The sequence below is a fragment of the Mus musculus genome, chromosome 4 (assembly GCF_000001635.26).
Source record: "Mus musculus strain C57BL/6J chromosome 4, GRCm38.p6 C57BL/6J".
Classification (NCBI taxonomy): Eukaryota; Metazoa; Chordata; class Mammalia; order Rodentia; family Muridae; genus Mus; species Mus musculus.
In genome coordinates, this window is record NC_000070.6 from 110,385,997 (window position 1) to 110,412,567 (window position 26,571).

General features: G+C 36.2%; 1 protein-coding gene across 8 annotated transcripts in view; it reads left to right on the top strand.

Moving 5' to 3' along the window:
• Positions 1–11,652: 11,652 nt before the first annotated feature.
• The window catches only part of Agbl4 (ATP/GTP binding protein-like 4), a 1,266,676-nt gene continuing 1,251,757 nt past the window's right edge, over positions 11,653–26,571 (top strand). For 3 of the 8 annotated variants that reach the window (NM_001284190.2, NM_001048189.4, NM_030231.3), the window contains exon 1: positions 11,702–11,909. In NM_001284190.2, coding sequence (NP_001271119.1) covers positions 11,876–11,909 — 34 coding nt within the window. In that variant the 5' untranslated portion in view covers positions 11,702–11,875. Of the gene's footprint in view, positions 11,910–26,571 lie in introns of all 8 variants that reach the window. The other 5 variants (XM_011240654.3, XM_011240652.3, XM_011240657.3 and 2 more) reach the window with 4 other exon arrangements.

A 26,571-nucleotide genomic window follows, 5' to 3' on the forward strand; every position in this document is an offset into this window, starting at 1 on the left:
GTTTCAACACATGGGTTTTGAAGAAGCACAAATATTCAGTCCATAAAATGGAAATAAAAGTTTCATATGCCATTAAACACTACCAGGATACTTTCAGATTACAAAATAGTTCTCAGGAATTGTGAATGCTATGTTCAGTATTGTTCTATACTCTATAGTTTCTGTTTTAGGGTTTCTTCTTGCTTTGACAAGCCACCAACCTTTCTTGCAATTACTTTTGTATTGAATTTTCCATTTTTAGTGTGGCAAGTTTTACACATAGCTGTAGGATTGTTAGGTAACATGTTAAGAGCTGCCAGCAACACACAAGAATTCTAATATTCTGCATTCTAATAAATATTTGCTATTTTAAAATTTTATTTTATTTTATTTTATTTTATTTATATGAGTACACTGTAGCTGTGTTCAGCCTCTCCAGAAGGGGTATTGGATCCCAATACAGATGATTGTGAGCCACCATATGATTACTGGAAATTGAATTCAGAACCTCTTAACCACTGAGTCATCTCTTTAGCTCTATTTTAAGATTTTAAATTTTAAACATCCCAGTATTGGGTAGTGGTATCTTTTTTTTTAAAAAAAAATTGTTTTAGAGCTTTATTGTAGAAAGGCAGGGGGAAAGAGAGAAGGTAGAAAGAGAGAGACAGGCCATGGCCACATGGGGGGGGGGAGGGAAAGAGAGAAAGAGAGAGGGGTAGTGATAATGTGATTTTTAACTTCTATTTCTTTGATGTCTAATGATGTTGAGTCTCTTCCTATATACTTACTTTGTATTTGCATATATTATTGTGCAATTATTTTTTTATAATCAGGCTATTTGCCTTAATGTTGAGTTATAGATATTCTGGATACTGATATATAGAAATTGTTCATGTTCTGAACATTAGTCTTTGCTAAATATATATGAGTTTTGTGGATATTTTCTCTTAGTCTACAACAGGTCTCTTTTTCCCATTCTCTCTCTTTTCTTTTGTTACTGTTTTTGAGTTTTGAGACAATTTCTAAGTCTATATCTGTAGAACAGGCTGGTTTATAACTCACTATACAGCCCAGGCTCTCCTTCAACTTGAGGCAATCCTCCTGTTTCTGCTTCTTGAGCCCTGGAATTACAGGTGTGGGCCAGCATACCCTGAAGTGTCATTTACAATCTTAACAGTAACTTTAGAATAGCAGAGGTATTTAATTTTGGTCATGTCTGTTGCCTCAAATGTTATTGTATTGATTTTTTGTAATCTAATAACTCTATATAGTATAGATCAACAACTATATTAGCTTGTTTTTTCCTTTAGATTCATAGTTTTTAGTTTTCCCTTTAGTTAGAGGTTTAGGATCTATATCAATATTTTTATGTTATGTAAGGTATTGCTTTAATATCATATATTGAGAAGGATATTTTTTACATTGCATTTCTCTAGCCCTTTTGGTAAAATAATCAGATCATCATATATGTGGGGCTCTTGCTGGATTCTCTTCTGTTTTGTAGAACTATATGTGTATCTCTGGGTGAATAACTTGCTCTTCTGATTACTGTACCTTTAGAAAGTCTTCAAGTGTGATTTTTTTCTTTCACCTACTCTTTTTAACTCAGCTAATTTGTTTCCGCTTATATATATGTTTCAGATTCAGCTTATAATTTTTAATAAACTAACATTATTCAGTGGTATTTTGATTAAAATTGTACTGACTTGTTTTAGTAGTTCTTTCTATAATGATGATTTTTAAAAATCTGCTTTGTTCAGTATTGTAGCCAATAGGCAGATGTGATTATTGAGAAATTTCAAGTTGGCTAGTGTAATCAAGAAGTACATTTCATTGCTTAAAAAATTAGTTTAAATTTAAATTATAGTATATGAACAGTGGTTTTTCATTTTACAAGTAAGTACATATAAGGAGAATTGATACCTGAAAGACAGAGTTTTCTGGTCCATAAACATATCTTCATATATATAATAATCAGCCTTCTGATAAATACCTGATATAATCAAATGATATAGAACAAAGTTTTATTTTGACATACAATTTGGAGATTTTAGTCCATGATAAGGTAGAATTATTGCTTTTTTAGGTCTTACTCATTGCAAACAGTGTTTAATTAGGTATATGAAGCAGGTGGCTGATAGTAATGATAAGGCACACACAGAAGAGGTGCAGATATCTCTCTATTCAATAAAAGCAACATTCTCAAATATGTGTGGTAGTTCATGCTTGTCATCCTAGCACTTGGAAGGCAGAGACAGGGAGGTTCACAGCTCATGGATAGGCCAGCTGTATAGAGTTCAAAGATAGCTAGTTGTACATAATGAAACCCATTTTAGAAAATCCAGGATCTAGAGATATAGATCAGTGGTAGAGCATTTATCTAGCAAGGCTCTGTCTTCAATCCCTAGCAAAAACAAACAAACAAACAAACAAACAAAAACAAAAACAAAAAACAAAACCAACTTCTACAAGATAAACCAAGAAGTTTATGTTTTCTTTAAATTTTCTCAAAGAAGAGTTTCTGGTTTCTCATGTTTAGTTCTTGTACGGATTTTATTATTTTAATTTTTTACTTTTATGTCATTCTCTTCTGGATATCATTTTCTTAACTTCAATTTTGAATTAACTTTTGTTAACAAATAAAACTGCAATTGTCTTGTATGTGAATTTTTTTAACTTTGCAATGGAAACTGAGGAAATCCAAAAATTCATCAGATCTTACTACAAAAGTCTATACTTAACAAAACTGGAAAATCTTAATGAAAATCTTAACAATTTTCTAGACAGATGTCAGGTACCAAGGTTAAATTAGGACCAGATAAATGATCTAAACAGTCCTTTAAGCCCTAAAGAAATAGAAGCAGTCATTAATAATCTCCCACTCAACAAAAACCTAGGACCAGATTGGTTTAGTGCAGAGTTCATCAGACCTTCAAAGAAGACCTAATACCAATACTCTTCAAATTATTCCACAAAATAGAAAAACAGAAGGAACACTACACAATTCACTCTATGAAGCCACAGTTACTCAGATAACTAAATCACACAAAGGCCCAACAAAGAAAGAGAACTTCAGACCAATTTCCCTTGTGAATATCAATGCAAAAATACTCAATAAAATTCTCACAAACCGAATCCAAGAACACATCAAAATGATCATCCATCATGATCAAGTAGGCTTCATGCCAGGGATGCAGGGATGATTCAATATACGAAAATCCTTCAACATAATCCACTATATAAACAAACTCAAAGAAAAAAAAGACACATGATCATTTCATTAGATGCTTAGAAAGCATTTGACAAAATCCAACACCCCTTCATGATAAAAGTCTTGGAAAGATCAGGAATTCAAGGCCATACTTAAACATAGTAAAAGCAATTTACTTTGCATTATGTAATCTTAAAAACTTTGTCATTTATTCATAGATTATCACTTCTCATAGCACTCTAATGACAGCCAAGCTTTTACCTATTTCTTAGGGTTTTACTAGGCAGACAATTATGCCTTATGCAAATATATACATTTTGTTGTATCATTTTAAATCTGTTAAAGTTCTGTTTCATTTTTCTTTACCTTACTCCACTGGATTGTATGAACAATTGGAAGGCACTCCTTTCTTTCTACTTTAAGAAGAAAAATATTGTTTTAATTCCCTCTTATTTTCTTTACTGGTCAAGTATAGATTCATGCTCTCATGTCTTGAATGGGCTAATATATGATACCTGAAATGACAGAGGATAGTGAAATCAATTTATTAGTTGCATACACATATATGTAGGAGAAGATGCCATTGGGCAACCCACAGGCCTGCACCAAGTTCTTAGGAATTCAGTAACAGGGGAAATAATCAGAGGTTGTGAGGTACAGACTTTATAGTTCCAAAAGAGTTGAGTGCTTGCCTTAATCCTGTGGGAAGCTGCGACTTATTTTCTGGAATAATTCTTGGATTAGAAGAGAACTAAAGTCTGCTAGTCAATAATAACAGGACTTACATGTAGTGTGTTTGATAAGGATGGCTTTTTAGTTAGGAGACCTCATTTGCTGAAGGTGAATGTAGAGAAAAACTCATAGTTTCTTTACTGCCATTCCTTGCCCTCCTTCCTTTAAAAATAAGATCTGAAAATAGACTACCTGAAATGATAATTCTTTGGCCTTTATCACAGAATCAGTTATTTGTTGTTAAGAATAAGCTGATGCTGCTTTACTGTAACCGCCACCTCTGCTGCCTTCTCCGTGCTCTCCTGAGGTTAGGAGTGCTGCTTTAGTTTTCCAATACTATAACAGCATATTTGATTGTTAATTATAAAAAATGGAAATTTATTTGTTTCATCTTTCTGTAGTCTCAGCATTCCAAGAGCAAGGGGTTCCTATTTACTGAGGGCTAAATCATAATATAATAATAGTGCAAACAAGAAGGCATGATCACAGACAGAGGAAATGTGTTTTTGTATTATTATATCTTTTATTATTTAAAATAATTTAAATTTTGTTTTGGTAATACTTTTTCCATCCTCCATTTGTTTTCCAGACCTTTCCCTTCCTATCCATCCAACTTTAAGTTCCTTCATAAAAATAACAAACAAAAATCCAACATAACATCAAATCTCCCCCAAACCAAGAAAGCAAACAAAAACCACACCTAAAAGAACAAAAACAAACAAACTATAATCGAAGAAACAAACCACCATGGGGATAAGGGAGACTCAGTTAGCTGACCAGCTCAGCTACCCAAGAGGACCAATTCCAAGGCTTCAAGTTGACTTACTCCTGAATCTATATCATTTGTGAACTGTTGGGTCTTGTGAAAGGGTTGGTCCCGCTGATCCAAACCTGAAGGATCTCAAAGACACAGGGCAGCAACAGGATAACCAGAAGGAGTCTCAGTGAGGATCCAGTATTGATGGTAGGACAGAAGCTAGAGACCTTGAACCAAATCAATGACTCATTGGAATGAACATTCTCAAGTGAAGATGTGTGGACAGAGGGATATTGTTTGGTACACACCATGACACACTACAGTTTCCTTGACAAGATGTTTCTATGCTTTGTTTTGTTTATTTATTTGTTTGTTTGTTTGTTTCTGTTTTTTATTATCGGGGGAGGGGGGTTGCAAAGGCAGAGGGTGTATACAAGGGGACAGGGAAGTGAGTAGGATTAGGGTACTTGAGTTGAAACTCAGAAACAATCAATAAAAGTTAACAAAACCCCACCAAACTATAACCAAATAAAAGCACACAAAACTGTGGAGTCTAATTTTTTTTTATGTTGATCAACTATACCTGAACATAAGGCCTGACCTGAAGTCATTGATATATGCAGTGTCACTCTATTTGGGAAAACTAATTTTCCCTCTCCCAGTTTATGGCAGTTCAGTTAAGCTTTACACCAGTGGATCGATTCCCATTCTCTCATTTTTTCCACTCACTCACTCACTCACTCACTCACTCACTCACTCACTCATTCACTCTCACTCACTCATTCACTTTTAAATAATACAACCAACTAAAATATAATAAGGTAAAGCAAATCTATCACATCAAATTTGATAATACAAGCCAACACAAGGTAACCAGCCCCAGAGAAGGCACAACCAGAGATTCACTAATTTGAATCCCCTAAAACACTCAACTGGAAGCCATAATATATATGCAGAAGACCTGGTGCAGACCCATGCAGACCCCATACACCCTGCTTCAGTCTCTATGAGTTCGTACAAGTTTTGCTCATGTGAATTTAGAGGGACTTGTTTTCTTGATATCTTCTATTCTCTCTGGCTCTTTTCACATCTTCTTCTTCAGAGTTCCCTGAGCTCTGAGGGGAGGGATTTGATGGAGACATCCCATTTAGGGCAGAGTGTTCCAAGGTCTTCACTGTCTGTGTAACATTTGGCTGTGGGTCTCTATATTTGTCCACATCTGCTGCAGAAGGAAGCTTCTGTGTTGATAGGTGAACAAGGCATTCATTTATGAGTACAGCAGAATATCATTAGGAGTTGTTATATTACTGCATTCTTTTCCCCTTCTTTTAGACCAGTATTATTCAGTTTAACCCCATGTCCCTTAGCTATCTAGACTCAAGGTAAGTTATGGGTTCCATCTCATTGATTGGGTCTTATATCAGGTCAATTATTTGTTGGTTACTTCCACAAGCTACATACCTTGAGGGCTGTATACTATGGTAGAAAAATGATTTGTGACTGTCTTTGTGTTTATGTTTCTCTTTTAAGAGTGTGCAGAGTATGTTCCTGTACCAAAGATCTTGGAATGTAGAAATGAAGGCTCTATATAGGCACCCACTTAACATCTCTATCTTTAATGAGGGGTATAGGTGTTGTCTTCAGCAATGGGGCTTTATTGTCAGTTTGTGGAGAACAACCTATAGTCTTAGAAACAGCCTGGCTTGGACAAAGGAAAATGGGCTGAATCCATCCTTTTTAATTGTGAACTCACTGCTGTGATTATTTACTATAGCAATAATGACATTAATCCATTTCTATTCTCCTATAAAGGTCCCAATTTTTAAAACTATTTAAATGGCAATAAATTTTTCTCATACCATAGCAACTGACTAGTTTGAATAATTCCGGTGGAAATGGCCTATAGGAGTTGGGGTTCTAGTTGTTTGGTACCTAATAGACTAGAAGGAAAACCAGCTAGATGCATTAGACTTAGATAAGAATGTGATTGGGCTATAAACTCAAGATAGATTGTGAAACCTCTTGGTATCTGAAAGAAGTACCTAAACCTGGGCAGATCAGTTTCTCCCAGGTTCTGTTCTTTTGAAGATGTCAATATACAGTGAAATATGGAAAAATGATTAATGGAAAATGGGACAAGTCTTCCCTGTCATTAGAGAATGTCAAAAGACCTTTAAAGTGGATTGATTAACTTTGCATGAGTTCATATATATGTCAGTGAGATGGAATAAAAAGTTCAGCAATCAATACAAACACTGTAATTTAGAAAATTATTAAGATGACACCTCAAATCTGTAGGGCAATGAGTGGATTTTTTAAAGCAGGTTTTGTTTGGGTAATAGCATAGTCACCATGGAAAAAAGACAAGAGCCATGTTTCCTAACTTATATCAACATACATTCAATTGGGTCAAAGATGTAAAATATAAAACTCTAAGGCATTAAAAAGAATTCCACAAATAATCTTTAGAGCTTTAAAATAGGGTAGTTAAAAAAAATCTATACTGAGAAGCTAATTTAAGGCATTTCTACATAGCCAAACCAATGTAACTAAAGCAGATATAAATGACAAATTGGATTTAGAAGTGATTTTCTTTCTTATTCCCATTTTACTTTTTACCTGGCTGATCACACTTGTTATGGTTTGAATATGGAATTCTTCAAAGGCTAATGTGCTGAAAACTCAATGTCCAGATGGTGATACATTTTGGGAGATCTTAAAAAATTTAAGAAGTAGAGTCAAGCTGGAGAAAGTAGGTCACTGAGGGTGTAGCTCTCAAGGTTATACCTGTAACCACATACAAGGGAGAAAAGATAGCTCCTTCAGCATATGGTCCTGGGAAAGCTGAATATCTAAATATAGAAGAAGGAAACTAGAACTGTATCTCTTACCTTGTACAGATATCAACTCAAAATAGATTAAAACCACCAATATAATACCAAAACACTTACAGGTACAGTCATGCAGAATGTATTTCTGAAGAACACTCTCATAGCTTAGGAAACAAAACAAAAAACTGACAAATGTATTTTGTAAAATTAAAAAGATTTTTCACAGCAATAGAAGTAAACTGAGTGAGTAGAGAGTTTGCAGAATGGAAGACAGTCTTTGTTATATATATTTATCTGGAAAAGTTTTAATATCCAGAATATATAAAGAATGTGCAAAACTATAGAGCAGAAACTGAGTTAATTCAGTTGACAAATGGCCTAGTGAAATGATCAAACTTTTCCCCTAAGATAAAGTAAACATGACTAAAATATATTTTAAAAATGTCAAGCCGGGCATGGTGGCACACGCCTTTAATCCCAGCACTCGGGAGGCAGAAGCAGGCGGATTTCTGAGTTCGAGGCCAGCCTGGTCGACAAAGTGAGTTCCAGAACAGCCAGAGCTACACAGAGAAACCTTGTCTTGAAAAACAAACAAAAAACAAAACAAAAACAAAAACAAACAAAAAATGTCAGCATTCTTAGCCTCCAGAAGAATAGGTATAAAAAAATAGCCTGAGATTATTTATGACCCTGGTCCCCATGGCAACCACAAAGTTAACAAATGAGCAATGCTGGGGAGGATATAGGGAAAGGCAGTCTATATGTACTGCTGGTGGGAATAAATGGAAATTAGTTCAGCTACTATGGATATAAGTATTGAGTATCATTAAAATTCTAGAAATAGAATTACCAGATGAGTTGTCTATATCACTTATGGATATAAAACTGAAGTTCAAGACACACTTGAATGATCATGTTTATTGCAGCACTATTCACGAGAGCCACTCTGTGAGATCATCCTGCAACTGTCAACAGATATGGATCAAGAAAACATGTGTATCTACACAGTAGAATTTAGTTCATTCATAAGGGAGAATGGAACTATAACATTTGCAGGAAATGGTCATAAATGAAGACTACCCTATGTGAAATCAGATTAAGCAAGACAAATATAACATAATTGCTTTCATTTGCAGACTCTAGGTTTTTATAGATAAGTAAAACCATATATATGAAACATACATTTAATATATATTTAATATATACACACATACATATATGTGTGTTTGTATAAGAACATATAGGAGATTGGATAACAAGACTTGAAGAAGGATAGAAATTATCTTTATGAAATTCATAAGTATGTACAGTTATTAATTTATTTGCCTTTAAATTACCAAAAGGTAAGAGTATTACATTTAATTGTGAGTCTCTCTCTCTCTCTCTCTCTCTCTCTCTCTCTCTCTCTCTCTCTCTCTCTCTCTCTCTCTCCCCCTGCTGCTTGGTCCACCACCTGCTTCCTACCATCATAAGCCAATTTTCAGGTGCACAGAGGTGGAACCATCAACTAGAAGTTGAAACCTCTTCAACTGTGCACCAAAACGATGCTTCTTTTAAAATATTGTTCTTGTATTTCTCAGGTCTTAGCAATAAATGCCTCTCTGTACTTTGCTCAAAGGGCTTTTTCTCATAGAAAGGAGGAAATGAAGTTGATGATGATGATTGGTGCTCTTAACTGTTTCTGAGCATTGTGCATGTTAGTTCTTATTGCACTGGAGTTGATCACTAGATTTCTTTTTTTTATTTTTAAATATTTTTTATTAGGTATTTTCCTTATTTACATTTCCAATGCTATCCCAAAAGTCCCCCATACCCTCCTCACACTCCCCTACCCACCCACTCCCACTTTTTGGCCCTGGCGTTCCCCTGTACTGGGGCATATAAAGTTTGCATGACCAATGGGCCTCTCTTTCCAATGATGGCCAACTAGGCCATCTTCTGCTACATATGCAGCTAGAGACAAGAGCTCTGGGGTACTGGTTAGTTCATATTGTTGTTTCACCTATAGGGTTGCAGATCCCTTTAGCTCCTTGGGTACTTTCTCTAGCTCTTCCATTGGGGGCCCTGTGATCCATCCAATAGCTGACTGTGAGCATCCACTTCTGTAACACTAGATTTCTATATGTTAATATTTTCTTCCCAACCAGTTTGTAAACTTAATGACATGGTATTTTTGGTGTGAAAATGACATGAGGCAACATTTCTTAGCCTGGTACTGGTACTAAAGAAGCCTGCTTACTGCTTTCTGAATAGACACTTAAATTCTCTTCACCTCACCTTTATCTTTTATAAAATTTTATTAATAGCAATTTTATAGTATTGTTTTGCTAACAAAATGAATTTGCTTGCATAAAAATGTGAGTGTAGCATGACTATTTCCCTCATTCCATACTACATATAACTCAGTGGCTAAGCACATGGAAGGTGTCATTTTAATAAGTGTTTACCGAGAGTGGGTGAATTCTATGTGGAATGTTTATTTGAAAAGAGGCACCCTAACTATGCAGTGGGAGGTTGCTGTCTGGATATAGAAACCACAGGAGGCCCCTAAAAAGATAGACTACCAGGGACACTCTGAATGATACCATGGGGAAACTCATTTCTAGGACCCTCAGTGGGGTGCTCTTCTAAGCCACTTTCCATGCTGTGCTATTTCATACAATAAATGTATGAAGTCGCTGGGAACTTCACTAAGAAAGAAGTACTCTACGTTTCCTCCCGAAATACTTCCCAAAGACTATATGGCACACAGAAGAACTGAATCTGGCAGTTAGCTAATTTTATAGGCATTTCATGTCCCTGCCCACCCGACAATTTTCTATCAACCCTTGTCTAACAGAACCTTTCGTAGAGATGAAAGTACTCTGCACATATGCTGTCTGCTATGGTAGCCACTAGCTACAAGAAATGAGCTAATGAGCACTTGAAACGTGGCCAGCACAACTAAATTACTAGGTTCTAAATAATATTTAAAGTAAAATCTGAACAGAGCATCTCTGTCCTGTGCTTCATTTCCCTCCTTACTACCAGCATCTGCACAGTGTCTGGCTCCCAATAGGCATCGGGAGAGATTTATTATTCTAAGCATACTAAGTTTTTAAAAATTTACTGGATTTTTATCAAGCAATGAAGCCCTGTCCATCACGCATGTGCGACACAAAGCAGTCTTCTGTGATAGGTAATGCCTTTTTCTCAGTTTGTTGACAAGAATACTGAGGCTCAACGGGTTTAAGATCCCCCCCCCCCAAGACTAAATAAAGCATTATAAGGTCAGGGTGTTAATGGAACCCACATCCTTCTCACTATTTTTTTTTCATCTCCCCATACTTAATGAAGTTCCTTTGTCTTTTTCAGCTTCAAATAACTGCTCTTACAAGGAAATTCTCACAAAGTCTCATGGCTCTTACTTGTCACTTTGCTGGTCATGTGGACATGTTGTGAATTTTAAACTGCCTAAGTGTCAAAGACATGTCTAACGAGTAGTTTCTATCCATATCTATCAATATTTTTTGTGAACCAATCCTGAATGTTCACTCATGCGGTAAAATATTCTTATGGTGCCCCATCTTATGACATATTTTAGTGCGGGTGAATGAATACGTATGCCACATCTCTAGCATTTTACCTAAAAAGCTTAATGGTCTCTCTTCTTTTCTGCATCAAGGCATTTTCTCAAACTCTGTAAGCCAGCTAGGCCCAGGAGAACAGAACAAGGAAATATGAGAGAGTTTCATTTAAGCAACAGAAAGCAATCTACAGCCATTCTGATGGAAATTAACAGACTAATGTCCCAGTTGCAGAGGAGCCAGGAGCCAGGGTCTTTAGGACATCTGTTTGCTTTAGTTTTGCTAATTATTCAATTAGTTCTCAATATTTGTAAGTTGAATACAGGTCACTCAGCATCTTCATGAAAGCAAGGACATTAAGGGAAGAAGCTTTGGGAAATTAAGAAACTTATCCCAAGTACTTAGAATAATCGCCAGCCTTAGAAATGCCAACCCACCCAGACATTTTGATTGGCACCTGGAGAGTGGGGCCAATAAAGTGTCATCCTTGCAGACTTAGTTTTGACAAGACAGAAGCGGCTAAGCAAGCTCAATCCCCAGGTTACTGTGGCTTGGGTGCAGAGTGCACTTCAGAGCTTGAAGGCGGTATGCTCGTGCGGGGAGGCGGAGCTTCGGCTGCACGCTCTCTTCTGCCCCGCCCCCTGCTCCCAGCCGGCCGCTCAGGGGCCGCCGGTTTCCCTGGCAACCGCCGCGCAGCGTCTTCCTGAGGGAGCCTTTTCTGTCAGCCCGCGGATCCCACCGCTCGCTCCCCACTGCCCGGTGGTTTTTGCGTGGGCTCATTGACTGACGGACAACAAAAATGGCGGAGCGGAGCCAGACAGCGCCAGAGGCAGGTCTGTGAGGGCTGTGGAGCAGGGGAAGGTTGAGGTGCCAGTCTTGGGCCTGAGGGGACTGGGGACTCTTCATTGCCCTATCCCTGAGGAGGCGCCCTTGTAGGATACTGCGGTGGTTACTTCAGGGTCAGGGTTCACTGGAGGTCTGTATCTCTCTGAGTGACCAGCAGGGAATTTCAAAGTTCTGCTGATGGAGGGCTTACACTCTTGAGTAAGCATGGGCCCAGAAAGGGTTTGGAAAGATGATATTGGACCCATAATAACGAGAGGCACCTATTATGGGGACTGAGTCAAAATCCTGGAAAAGGAATGTGTTCAAACTCTTGTGGTACCTTGGAAGGTATCCCCTCCCCCAACCCGGGATATGATTTGGAACTGGGGAGAGAGGAAGCAAGTTTATGTGGAAGATATATTACCTCCATTTGGGCTCCATAGAAGTGGAGTTTTTACAGAATATTTGTGTTTGAGAGAACTCTAAAGTCCTAAGAGTCACTAAGGAGTCACACACAAAGTATACAAATCTTGTCCTTAAGAAGGCAAGAGACTTGAAGGGTCACCCAACCAAAGGAGTCGGGAGTGCATACGTGTATTTGGGGTCTTGAAGGTCATTCAGAATTACGAAGGGTTACATGTCCTATCTCTGTGAGTATAAGATAGCCTTTAAGTAGCAGGGATTCTGATAAGAATGGAAACTCAGGATTCTGTTTCTTAAGGGTATCCTTATGGGTCTGGTTGGACTTAGAGAATTAGTAACCAACGTGCTTTACAGGCTAATAGAAGAAAGCAAGAGTCCTTTTTTTATATTAGGAGATTAGTAAAACTGGCAGAGGACTGAACAGCTGAAACTTTAAGGGTTAATATCAGTGTTTGCATAGAAAACCAGTGACTTTGGGATATACAGATTGGTGGGTAGTTAAAGTGAGCTATATATTACCTTATGTATGTGTTAATAAGACATTGCAAACTATAGCTATGAGTGACTCACTTGAACTACTCCAGACCCTCCTCACTGTGTGTTGCATGCATGCCTGTGTTTGTACACACACACACACACACACACACACACACACACACACACCACTAGTTATAAGGCTATGTAGTAAAGGAACAGTAACAATAAACTATTTGAAATGAACAAGAATGGTACAAGACACTATTATTTTTATGGCTTTTTATGATTTCTTTTTGATTGGTATCTCCATTTCTTCTATTCATTTTGCAGTGTGCTTCTTATGAAAAAATGTTTAGGAACACGAACAGAACATTCATCCACTCATGCACTTAAAATGTTTATTAAATGCTAACTATATGTGAAATACCAAATTAGGCACTCACTGCAAACCCTTTTTGATTCTCTTGATTTTTAAAAATCTTTTATCCCACTTGAATCAATTATATAAGTAAACAGATTATTATTTTTATCATTAAGTATCCATCTCCTTTGACTAATATATAAAATCTACAAAGGCTTTGCTTTGCCTATTAATCTCATATGGTCTAGAACTAAATCAGATGTAAAATATGTTCTCAATGAATAAATGACTGGATTAAATGGAAGTGATAGTTTACTTGAAAGGTGATAGAGATTGAATAAAGGGAGAGAGCAAAGAGAAGTATAGGCACAGAGAACCCAAGTGCAAAGACCTCAAGGCAAAATTATTAATATACTTTGTAAAGATCTTAAAGGAGACAAATGTGGGTGGGTGCTCATGAGACAATGGGAGGAGAGAGGTCGAAAGCTGAAGCTAGGCCTTATAGAACTGTAATTTTGTTCAAATTTCCCAAGGTTAATGGGAAACTACAACAGGTTTTAAGTGGAAATATAGAGTCATTAGAATAATTGAAAACTATTTCTGCTGTAGTAGAAAGTATTAATACAAGAGTGTCTATAGGAGAAACTGTTAGGAAATAATAGCAGGGATGTAGAAATGAGACACAGCAGATAAAATAGATAGAACTCAGTGAAATATGAGATATCAGAAATCAATCATTTTCTATCTTTTGCAAATGAGGGTTGGTTGTGCCACTACAAAGATAGGGAAAGTTAAAATAGATCTTTGGCTAAGTTTTAGAGGGAAAGCCATAAATTTAGTTTTTGACTATGGAGTTTTAGGTATCTTTAAGGCACCCAAGTAAGTGGAGACATTGACAAAGCAGTTGACTTTATATCTGAACTTGCATGGAGATAGTTATTTTGGAAGTGAGATAGTTATGAATGTGGATGAAATTGTGTAGAGGGAGAAAAGGCCCAGGGTCAACTGAGATATTTTAGTACTTTCCAATGAGACTGAGAAGGTATAATCAGGGAGAGAGCAATCAAAAGAGTATTTCAAGATAAGTAGACTCTTCAGTAGACTAAATACTTCCAAGTGACATGAAATGGGGAGTAAGGAGACTAGACTTAGCAACAGTGAGGTCATCGGTTACTTTGATATGAGAAAACTGATAATGGGAAATCCAGGTTACCTATCTTCTAGTTTATTATGCCTTCTCAATACTTATTTACTGGTTAATTTTAATTGCCAGTCTGATATAATCTTGATTCTAGATTCCAGAATAAGCTGGTAAAGGAGTGTTAAGAAAGAATTTTCTAGATAATGTGAGCATGCATGTCATTAGGAATTGGTTTAATATGATGTCCATGTAGCAAAATAGTAGTAGGTTATTCCCAATGGAAGTAGCACAAATTGGTCTTGATGGGTGAAAAAAGGACACAAAGTTGGGTGGATGGGTGAGGGGAGATGTATGTGGGAAGAGCTGGGGGAACAGAAGAAAATATGATCAAAATGCCTTGTATAGCATGTCATGCAACACACCCTAGATCAACTCTAACCCCTGGGAAAGTTAAAAAGGACCATTGCTAGGCACACTATGGAACACTAGAGAGAGGAATAACAGGGTACAAATGATCTGATGGAGAGAATAGCAAAAACAAAGGGTTCTAATTAAGGATGAGAGAGGAAGATAAATGAGGAGGGCAACAATGAGAATATCTGAAAAAATCATAATTATCTAATGATAACACACACATACTATATATATTAAATACTGCCGTACACACACACACACACACACACACACACACACACACACACACACACACACACAAACACACACAAACATGCTCACATGCGGTTTAATTGCATTTTTCCCTTCTGGACTAACAATGCTCCTTCCAAGATGAAAAGTCCATCATTTAAACCAGCTCCAGGCATGAGAAGCCCTCTTTTGAATTGTTGGTCAGAGTTGTCCAATAAACTCCAAGAACATTATAGGCTATTGCTATTGACCTTTGATGCTCCCTGCCTTCAGAGGTGGAAAGTAAGTCCCTATTGCTAAAGGCATTCATTTCAATCAGAGGGCCAAGAGGCCTGTGAGCTGGAACTGACCTGAATGCTTCCTCCATGAGGACTATCTTAGATGCTTCATGAAAGTACTATGCTAGCTACCAAAGAAGGGAAACAACGAACATTCCTATACAGCTATGATGCTTATGAACCACAACAAAGACCCCTGTGGCATGATAACCTGAAGAGTGCAATAGTGACATGTATATCTCGGTGGTAACCTAGTTGGTCTTAAAACCATCTGAACAAAAGGGAGCTCATACCTGGTACTGGAGATTTAGCCAACAATCCAGTACTTGTAAAGTAATTCTTGTAAATTCTGAAGGAGAACCTACACCCACTACTTAATTAAACCAACTACCCAGATGTCCCTCAACAGAGGAATGGATACAGAAAATGTGGTACATTTACACAATGGAGAACTACTCAGCTATTAAAAAGAGTGAATTTATGAAATTCCTAGGCAAATGGATGGACCTGGAGGGCATCATCCTGAGTGAGGTAACCCAATCACAAAAGAACTCAAATGATATGTACTCACTGATAAGTGGATATTAGCCCAGATACTTAGAATACCCAAGATATAAGATACAATTTGTGAAACTCATGAAACTAAAGAAGAATGAAGACCAAAGTGTGGACACTTACCCCTCCTCATTAAGGAAACTTTTCTCTGAACATATAGAGACCAGTTGTAAAGACCAGTCTTAACTGATACATCTACAATACAACTCCTACACCAAAGGCTCAGGGATCATTTTGGAAGAGGAGATGGAAAGATTGTAAGAGCCAGAGAATAAAGGAGTTTTCTGTGAGATTAAGTCTTCTAGTTCTGCTACAAGCTACAATCAAAAAGTTTCACCAGCGTGACCAATCTGACTACCTTAGCATAAGCTGAACAGGACAACAATAAACATGCTCCAGTGGATGGGGGGAGATCTCGGCTCTATACAAAGAACTACAGAGGAATGTAGAGAACAACTAAGGAATGCTGAGAGTGGGAGAAAAAGTATTCTATAGGGAAGATGGTACCAATAGGTTATCCAATATAAAATAGCCCCAAAAACATACATACAAATACTATTATACAGACTGAGCAAATTGTATTTATGTATTTGGTAATACATACAAACACATGTGTGCATGTATGTGTGTGCGTGTGTGTGTGTGTGTGTGTGTACTTATGTATATACATAATAGCAATTAATGAACAAAGAGCATGAATTTGAAAAAGAGTAAGGATGGCTATATGGGAGAGTTTGGTGTGAGGAAAGGGAAGGGAGAAATTATATAATCTCAAAAATAAAAGAAAATTTAAAAAGAAAGTAGCAATATAGACAAACCTAAAGAGTAATGTGAGCTGTATTACAAAAATGAACCATTAGAGCCAAAACTAAATCTCAGATCCTTAAAAATTCTTCCTTTCAGGTCCCTCCTATAATAAAGGAATGCTTCATGCTAATTCAAATGATGATGCAGTTTGTCTAATGGGTTTATTTTTTTTTTAGCAATGAAAAGATGCTCATTCTGCCCATAAGAATGTGGCCCAGCAGGGTTAGCACAGTATTCTTCCTCTTATTGATAAATAACAGACATTTTTAGAAGCTTTTTGAGTTGAAATGACAAGAAATGGCTGGCCAGAAGTAGAAGAAAGAGTCTGTGTTCAGTCTAAAATACAAAACAAAAACCCCTACATTGTACAAAATTCCTAAAAAACTAATGAAAATAAAAAAAATCCTCCAAATTCCTTAGTAAACTATTTTTATATTTTTATAGCAAATAAAATAATTGTATTACTGGCAGAAATATATACTTTTGTTAATATTATATAAATTTAAGGACATTGCTGTTCATGAAAAGTAAAACAATCCTTGGAAGCATTTGAAAAATCACTAAATTCACTAATTCTAAAATCATCTTTCCCTGTTACTTGAAAGTGTTATTCTCTTTGAAAAATATAAGTAATTAAAATTTAAATAAACCTTCAAAGTTGTTCATATAGCCTTCTTTGAAGCTCAAGTACAATTTTATTAGTGTTGAAGAGAAAACATAGTATAGGTTAGATGACAATCCTGGGACCTGTCTGGAGGAAATGGAGAGAAAGCAATAGAAATAGACTGCTTATCAAGAACAAAAGAAAGGAAGAAAGAAAGGCACTCCCAAGGATGAAAGTTGGCTTATGAGCTGAGGAAAGGGTCCCAGAAGCTTATTCATATATTTTCAGAACCATATTGTTCTAATTTTTCGTGTACACCTTTCTCAGTTTTGCAAATTTTATTGCTATGAATTTCTAAGCAAATTTATCCTAGGCATAAAGTAATGTTGGATGAGTGAATGTCTGACTGACTGCACTTGCCAGTCTTCATTTACTACCACATTAACTATCACATTAGCTATACACATCCAGAAGCCATTATTTCTTGGTTATAAGGTTTTAAAAATAACATTTAGAATTTATATAGAAATTATAAAGGAACAAGAGAGACACTAGCTCAGTCTGAATTCTGGAAAGAAGAGAAAGTTTTTTTTAACTAAAATGATCATTACTCAAATATATCTAGCTACCTTCCCAGTGTCCAAGCCATATCTTTACAATTGCACATTGAGCTATCAATAAATTTAGAATTATAAAAAGAAAGTAGGAACATAAACAATACAAGGCTCTTTCTTTAGTGTATATCATTTTAGTTAAAACAAAAGTAGGAGCAGGAAGTTAAAAGAACTGGACTAGTCTTTCCCATGTCCATGCATTTTGCAGTCCATCATTGTTAAAGCCCCCTCTGGATGGTCTTTGTGGCCAGGACTAGTATACACTCTTAGGAAAGTAAATATTAGCAAATGGGCACTTTCTGAACTGACTTTAGGGAATTACGCATTTTCCAATTGCATATACAAGCAAAAATATGGGGCCAGCTAACTAGGCTTAGTTGTACCTATTTGTCCTAGTTAGCCTTAACTGTAAACTTGATATAGCTCATCTCAATTGAAGGATTTCCCAGATTAGATTAACCTGTGAGCATGTTTGTTGAGGATTGCATTGTTAATATTATAGGATCCAGCCCAGTATGGACAATACTATTCCCTCCATGGGTGGTCCAGAGCTATATAAGAAAGCTGGCCAAATATGAGACTCTAAGACAGATAATGTCTTCTTTCTTAGTTTCTGCTTCAAGTTTCTGCTTGACTTCATTGATGGTAGGTTCTGACCTGAAAGCATAAGCCAAATAAATCATTAAGTTGCTTTTGGTCAGAATCTTTTTATCATAGCAACAGAAAGACAACCATAACACTATTTAAGCTGAAATTTATAATCACTCCTCCAATTTAGCAGAACAGTGTAGGCAACTTTTTAGTAGGACTAACCTTTAATTTAAAAACACAAAAGCATTGCAGGTGTCAGTGATCCAGGTGGACTTATCCCTTCATCTCAGTGTTTATAGCCACATAGTTTCATTATCAGGAAAGAGTTGAGATGTATCTCTATTTTCTGTACCACACTGTATGATGATTATCTTAGACTAGCGGTTGAAAACTAACGCCAACTATGATAGATCAACCTGTCAGATATATTTTGTTGGGCCAGGAAGCATATAAACAGGGCTTCATTATATTATAATAATATTATGCAGAGGCCCAGCCTCAGCCTGAGAAAGGGTCCTTCTTTCTTTTAAAAGCTCAACTTTTGTTGTTTGCTTGTTTGAATAAGACAGGTGATTTTCCTGCATTGTGTTGATTGATTTCCTGCATTTCTTTGGTATAGTATAACCTTCTCATGTTTGCATATTTTGTATGAATTATTGGATACAACTAGAAATTTGATTAGGTTTGAACTTTTTTCAGAAGTAGTATATGCTTCCATCAAAAGGCTTGCAATCATCTGGATTTCTGTTTTTGTGATGCTGGAAGACACTGAAGAATTATTAAGTGGTTTTATATAATTTACATTTAAACAATCATTTAGAAGAATTAAAGTAGGATGGAAAAAATGGTCCATCTGAAATTGAGAAAAAGAGGGGAAAACAAGCTAATTCATGAATGGTTTTATTAAGGAAGATGGAGATGGTGGGTCTAAAGGTAGGCTTTAATGAATGTGAATGATTCTGTTCAAAGGATATGATACATTAGCCACTTTTGGTTAACTTTTGCAGTTGATAATAAAAAGCTAAAACCCCCAATAGTCTTCAATAATGATTTATTTATTGCTACTATTTACCTGTCCACTGTAGGTCAGCCTATCGCTGTTTCCATATGCCCATGGAAGGAGTCAGGGTGCTAGCTTAGCTTCTACCTGGAATGTTTCTGGTCTCAGAAGAAAAGAGACAATTTTGTAACAGAATAATAGTTCTTAAGAGTTCTATTTGGAAATGATACATGTCATATCTAACATTTTATTCTTCCATGTTTTAGGTTATTCTGATATCAATTATCTCCAAGCATTTAGTCCTTCCTTAGGCGAGGGCATCAAGTATTTTTGTGACAGGAAAAGATGAGAGGTAAAAAGGTAATTTGGGTATGGACAAACAGTTTTTGATGATCTGAGAAAATACCCAAAACAATAATTTATAAGAAAGATTTATTTTGGCTTGTAGTTTCAGAAGTTTAGTCACTACGGCCACAGTGAGGTAGAGTATCATGATGAGGAGTGATATAGTTTATCTCAGGACAGTTGGGAAGGAGAGAGAGAGAGAGAGAGAGAGAGAGAGAGAGAGAGAGAGAGAGAGAGAGAGAGAGAGAGAGAGAGAGAGAAACAACGAGGATGGGGCCAGGAGTTAGGCACTTCTCTAATAACCCACTTCTTTCAGCTTAACCACTGTTGTGTGATGCTATTTCCCAGGGAGTTGTGAACAAATGTCAAGTAATGCTGGATAGAGAACACCCCAACACAAGGATATTGTTAAAATCCAGCTGGATGAACCAATGGGTTTTCCTGGGGTTACTTGTAGGAATACGGATGAAGACCAGAAATGACTCACATAGAGCTGCATTACCAAAGCTCACCCAGAATTGGTGGCAGCTTACAAAATCTGGAACTCTGGAGCTGGAAAAACACTGCAGAGCCTACAGACGCTCAACATGTTGGAAGTGTCCTTTGCAAATAGTTATGATGCTCTGAGCCTCTTCCATCCAGGCAGCTCTGCTGGTCCTTGTTTCTTCTAGGCAGCCTAGGTGGTATCTGCTGCTTCCAGGTTGCAAGACTGGTCTGCTAGTCTTCTTAGGCAACTCACCCTGTCTGAGGGAGGAGCCTAATTAATCAGGCCCTTTTCAGGTACTCCTTGAAGCTATTTTGAGTTCTTTACTTTGAGAGCTTAATGAGCTTCCCTGCAGGATGGAATCTTGCCTTCCCCTTAAAATCAGGTTGTTTTACCTCACTGTAACTATCCAATGTCCCAATGAGTTCCACTAGAAGATAGGTTTTAATCTAAGAGGAAGCTGTTATAAAAAGAGCTCTACCTTCTAATGATGCTAAATTATAGATCCATCAATGCTTTAATCCTTTCATTATGTCAAAGACCTCATGATTCAGTCAGTTACTAAAAGCCCTACCTCCAAACATTGTGTTGGGAAGGCCAACGCAGTAAGCCTCCGGAAGACATTGTAGCTCAAAACCATAACAAAGCATGAAATTTCATGATACATCTGAGAGTTATCAGAAATAGAAAAGTATAATGTCTGTGTAGAATAGAGATTGTAAAATTTAAAGTAAGGAAGATATCAACTCATATTCAACTAACCTCTTGACACACTGAAGGCTTAGACTTCTGGCCTGAGAGAGTTGAAATGGAAAGTTCTATCTTATTGCTGTCTAGGAGAAATACACCATGAACTACAAATGTAATCTACATAGACCCTTTTAAAGCTGCTGGTAGCTGCATTAAAATATGAAGACAGATGAAATTAATTTTAGTGTACATTTTAAAATTCAATATATCTCATTCAATATTCTTGTGCGATGGTATAGTGGATTGATAGAGGAATTGATTGCAATATCCTGTTATATTTGTTGTATTAATCATTATGCCCAGCACCTAGAAAAGAAGTCAGAAGGATTTTTAGAGTAGTTCATTATAGGCAGGGGAACAATAGGTTGGTATTATGGCTTGTCCTCAAAAAGAGTACTTAACAAAGAATAGTAATGATCTAAAAGGAAGTGTGAAACCAAGAACACTAGGCTTCAATTCTCCTAGAGAAGCTAGAGGGCAAAGAAATAACATACAACCACCTTTTAAGACTACAAAAAACAGTTAGTATCCTGTTGGAAGAGCCAGATCTTAATCAAAGACCCTATTGGAATGTTGGAATAAGAAAAAGAATAGAATATTAGGTAAGTTTAAAGAAGACACATTTCCTCTGGACAGAACAATAATGGGCATAATAAAGATAGGTGAGGAAGTGGTGAAGATTTCATGCCAAAGTCTCTCAAAGAATCCTAAAGTAAACCAGACATCTTATGGATGGGACTTAGGCATCGGGAGCTTGGAGGAAGGCATTTGTGGATTAGAAATTAATACAAAGTAGTTTCTGTGCTACTGGAAGCTACCATGCCAGGTAAAAGTAGGACTCTGAAAACTTTGTCTGCTTTGTGGTTATTGCTTTAAATGGGTGGGTACTAAATGATACCTGAAACGGGAGGATTTAAATGAGAGGGCCCTAGAATAAGAAATGATAATAAGGATATTTTCAAAGAAAGCAACTGTAGTTTTTGATAACCATGATGAAGGAAGAGAAATTGCTTTGACAGCATTTTTGAATATCCATGATTTTCTAAGTACCTTGTATAGCTTGTGTTTAGACTTTAAAAATGCAGTATTAGTTTGTTTGATTTCTAATGTTTTTAGACATGGAAAGTAATTTTAGAATAGTATAGTAACTTATTTCAGCTCACACAGCTGATGAATAGCATCAAGAATCTCCAAGATCTAGTTAACTCCTAAGGACTTTTTATTCCTTGTATGTATCTTTCAAAAGATTCAGAAGTACAAGATAAAAATAACACGATTAAACTTTAGCTTCCATTGACAGAAACAGGAGAATGTGTGGAATTTGTTTCATTGGAGAAAGGATACATTTATTTTAGGTACTTAAAATTTCAGGTAACAATGAGGTAGATGTGTGGACATGATGATGGTGTTCTTAGAAATGTGAAATCTAACTCTGAAAGACAACCTGGAGAAGAAAGAAAACCAATGAAATATGTTAAGTTGAATGTATAAATATGGATACATGCTATCTAGAGATTAAGTTGGGTATAAAAATCAATATTTATTTAAATAATTTGAAAAATTGAGAAATGAAAAAAATTATATAAAAACCTGAATATTAAGTTTATCTTTGTAAAATAATTTTGTCTTATATATATTAAAATTGTATAAATATACTGAAACTAATATATATGTAAATATATACACACACAACTATATATTTGTTTATATATACTAAAAGTAATGTACTATAGTGGTAATTCACATTATATTGCTTCTAATAACATTGTATGAGGGTCTTTGGTCTCAAAACATGAATAATTGATCATTTTAATATACAGTATAATATTCTGTCTTATAAATGAAAGGACATTATATGTAAATATTATAGACATTTAGTAGTCTGGAATAGGTAGTACACAAAGTCTCTGAGGCTTCACTGAGAATTCCAGTTGTAACAATTTTAAACATTTATTGAGAGCTTGCATTGGTCAAATATTGTTCATAGATTCCATGTTATTTATTTCTCCAATTAATATATTAGGTTTATTTTTCAGATAGTTAAGACTTTGAACAAGATATTTATGTAGTATGTTAGTGATTACTGAAGTATCATTTTTACACTTTAAATATTCCCATAAATTTCGTGTGTATGATGATTTGAATTAGTGCTAAAGTTGTTGGGTGAAGTGTCTACTCTATGCTACAGAATTCTAAAGCTTATTTACTACTCAGTGATTAAAGTATCCTCATCATGATTATTCTTTTTACAATGAAGAATGAAACTCATGTATGTATGTGGCTTGTCTAGATACTGACAGATCAGAGATATTGACAGATCAGAGATAATTAAGACATTGACAGATCAGAGATAATTTAAAGTCTGCTGCTATAATTAGTACCACAATCAGCCGAGGGAGGCCCTGATAAAATTAGAGAAGTAGCTAAAATAATATAAAATATGAAAAACAAATGTAACTTTACATTATTATCTGTATTACTTTTTCACTATGACAACGAGTAACTGGTGGAGGTAACCAAAGGGAAGAAAAACTTATTTTGTTTGTCTCAGGACTTCAGAAGGTTCCCTTTTTTTTTTTTTTTTTTTTTTTAAATACAGCATGTTACCTGATGGCTAGCCAGGAACCAGAGACAAAGCCCAATTTATTATTTTTTCTTTGTCATTTGCTGCATTTGTGATTTTCTTCTCATTTTTCTAGACCTTTGGGGCAAACCATTAGGTTATTTATTTGAGAGTTCTCTGATTTTTAAAATTATACCTAAATATCTCATTTTGAAATTTTGTAAATGAACAAAATCTCAGATTTTTAAAAAGAATTTTTGTGTTATGTCACGAGATTTGCCTGCATGTATGTATGTACACCATGTATTTGGCTAGTGCTAGTGGAGGCCAGAAGAGGATTGGAACTATAGATGGTTGTTAGCTACCTCATGAGTGCTGAGAACCCAATCCTGACTCTCTGTAAGAGTGTGTACTCTTAATAGCAGAGCCCTAGTGTCTGTTTTTTTGTTTGTTTGTTTTAAAAGTATCCTCTTCATCCACTCCCCCTAGTCCCTGAGTCTCTGATATCTTTAAATATGAGTGCTTATAGGTATAGGCTTATGGTAGGACTGGCTTGGCTGTATTCCAGAGATTCTGATAGTTGTTTGCACTTTAATTTTCTGTATGAATTAAAAATTTTCCTCATTCATGTCTCCAGTGACACACTATTCATTAAATAGTGTATTGTTTTATATATAAGTATATGTATATTTCCTGGGGGTACTCTTATTGATTTCTAGTTTTATTCCATTGTGGTTTGCTAGAATGCAGTGAGTAAGTTTGTTTATAAAATTATTGGTGCTTGCCTTGTGGCTTATAATGTAATAAATTTTGGAGAAAGTTCTACACAGTATTGAGAATAATATGTTTTATTTATCTGTTGGGTGAAATATGTGTTAATTACAGTTGATCTATGGTGTAATTTATATCTCAAGTTTCTTTGCTGCATTCCAGTTTAGAAGATATGAGGATATGAGGGTAAAGTGTTGAAATCTCTCATTATTACTATTAAACACACACACACTTTTTTATCTTTTAGTGATTGCTTTTGCTGTCTTGGGTTTTTGTGTGTGAAACAGCTTTTCTTCATTCTCTGTGTATAGCGTTCCTGGACAAGAATTATATAATGACAGCACCAGTTAACATGCTAATGTGGATGGGGGAAACTCCATGAGGTGCTGCTCCTAGATAAAGAGGTACCAGCAGCTGGTGAGTGGCTGATGAGAGAGGGAGAATCAGTTTCCTTTAGGGATGAGCTTCTATGTAGGTTGTCTAGTCTCAAGTGGTCGCCCCTGGACACATGTATGTAAGATCAGTGCTAAATGGATTCAGTAGCTATCAATATTTAAAGAGGAGGTCATGATTTGGGAGCAAGTAGGAGAACATAGGAAGAGTTGGAGGGGATGTGAGTGGTCGATTTTATAAATATTTAATCTCTACTAGGGGTTTCTACCCCGCCTTAGATCAGTTAGTTCCCAGATAAAACACACACACCTTTTATATTTATAATGCGCCTTTAATGTACTAGAGCTGGGCAGATATACAAGTTATTAGACTCTACTTCCCCATCAATAAACCCATCTGGACAGCTCTTAACTTTAATTGGCCAGCTCTCATATTCATGATTTCTGTGACTCTCATACCCCATGGCATTTTCTCTTCTCTCCACCTTCTCTTTTCTCACTTCTCCCCTCCCTTCATGGTCTTCCTCAGAGCCCAAGCATGGGAACTGAAACTCTGCCTACCTCTCTTCTGCCCTGCCCTGCTGTAGGCTGTATGCATCTTTATTTGACTGATAGTTTTAAATTTAGGAGCAAGTTCACATAGCATCACTTGGTATAAAGTGGGATTCTCTTGTCCCTGGAGCAACCCAATTTTGGGGACCAATATTAGCATTATGATACATAGCAAAAAGAAAAAAAAACCTCAACAAGTGAGGAGTGATGTAGATGAAGTACACGTTTGAAGTTTTCAAAAAAAGAAAAAAGAAGTAATACTTTTATGTAATGCTGGTTTAGTTACCACTATTTATTTTCACCTCTGTTTGTGTGGAAGTAGTCATATTTCTGCATATCTGTGTATGTGTATGTAGATATCTGACTGTCTGTCTATCTATCTATCTATCTATCTATCTATCTATCTATCTATCTATCTATCATCTATCTATGTCTCAAGATAACTTTCCTGGGCATAACAATCTTGGTTGACAATAATTTACATTCATGACCAGGAATATATCATTTAATTCTTTCCTAGCTTTTAGGATTACTCTCAACAGATGTCCTGTTCTGATATTTCAGCCTCTGTGATATTTGGCATTTTTCCTTCAAACCTTGTAGTATTGCTTCTTTGCCCTTTTTTTTGACATTGTGACTATGACATATCACATATGTTGGGGTGTATGTGTCTTCTGGCTCATGCTTTTTTGTTTTATCTGAGTCTTTCTAGTGGGTTATTGTTGACTTGGATTATGTTCAGGGAGAAAGTCCACTTAAGTAATAATTGTGGTGGCTTACTAAGAATCTTAGTGGTAAGTGCTAGTAAAGATACTTTACACTTACATGTCCAAGTCTAATAGCAGGAGGAGTCCCTGGGTGCTGTTAGGGAATATGTTGGATGCTGCCTCTTGTAGTAGATTTCTGCTCTACAAAATATTTTGCCCTGCTGTGCTTATAAGAATACAGCTCGTAGAGATTCCATAGCTTACCAGAAGTCATTTTGAGGTGGTTCTCCACTTCTTAAACTTGAAAGGCTCATTCTTGAGCCTTGCTTCCTGCAACCTGCTTTTCACTCTCCCATACTGCCCTGGGATCCCCAGTCTTGGATTGGAGTTTTTCTCAGACCTATGCTTCACATTGGTGGGCCTGTGCTATTCTTCTGCCTCACTGGAACAGGTCTGTGCATTTATTTAGTGTTTTCAACCAGATAAGAAATGTCTTTTTTTTTTTTAAATCAAGGAGAAGTTATTATATTCCTTTAAATGTCTAAGTAGAAACAGTCACTTCACTGATGTCATTTTTGGACTGGTTTGACCATCTTCTAAAATTGTAAGA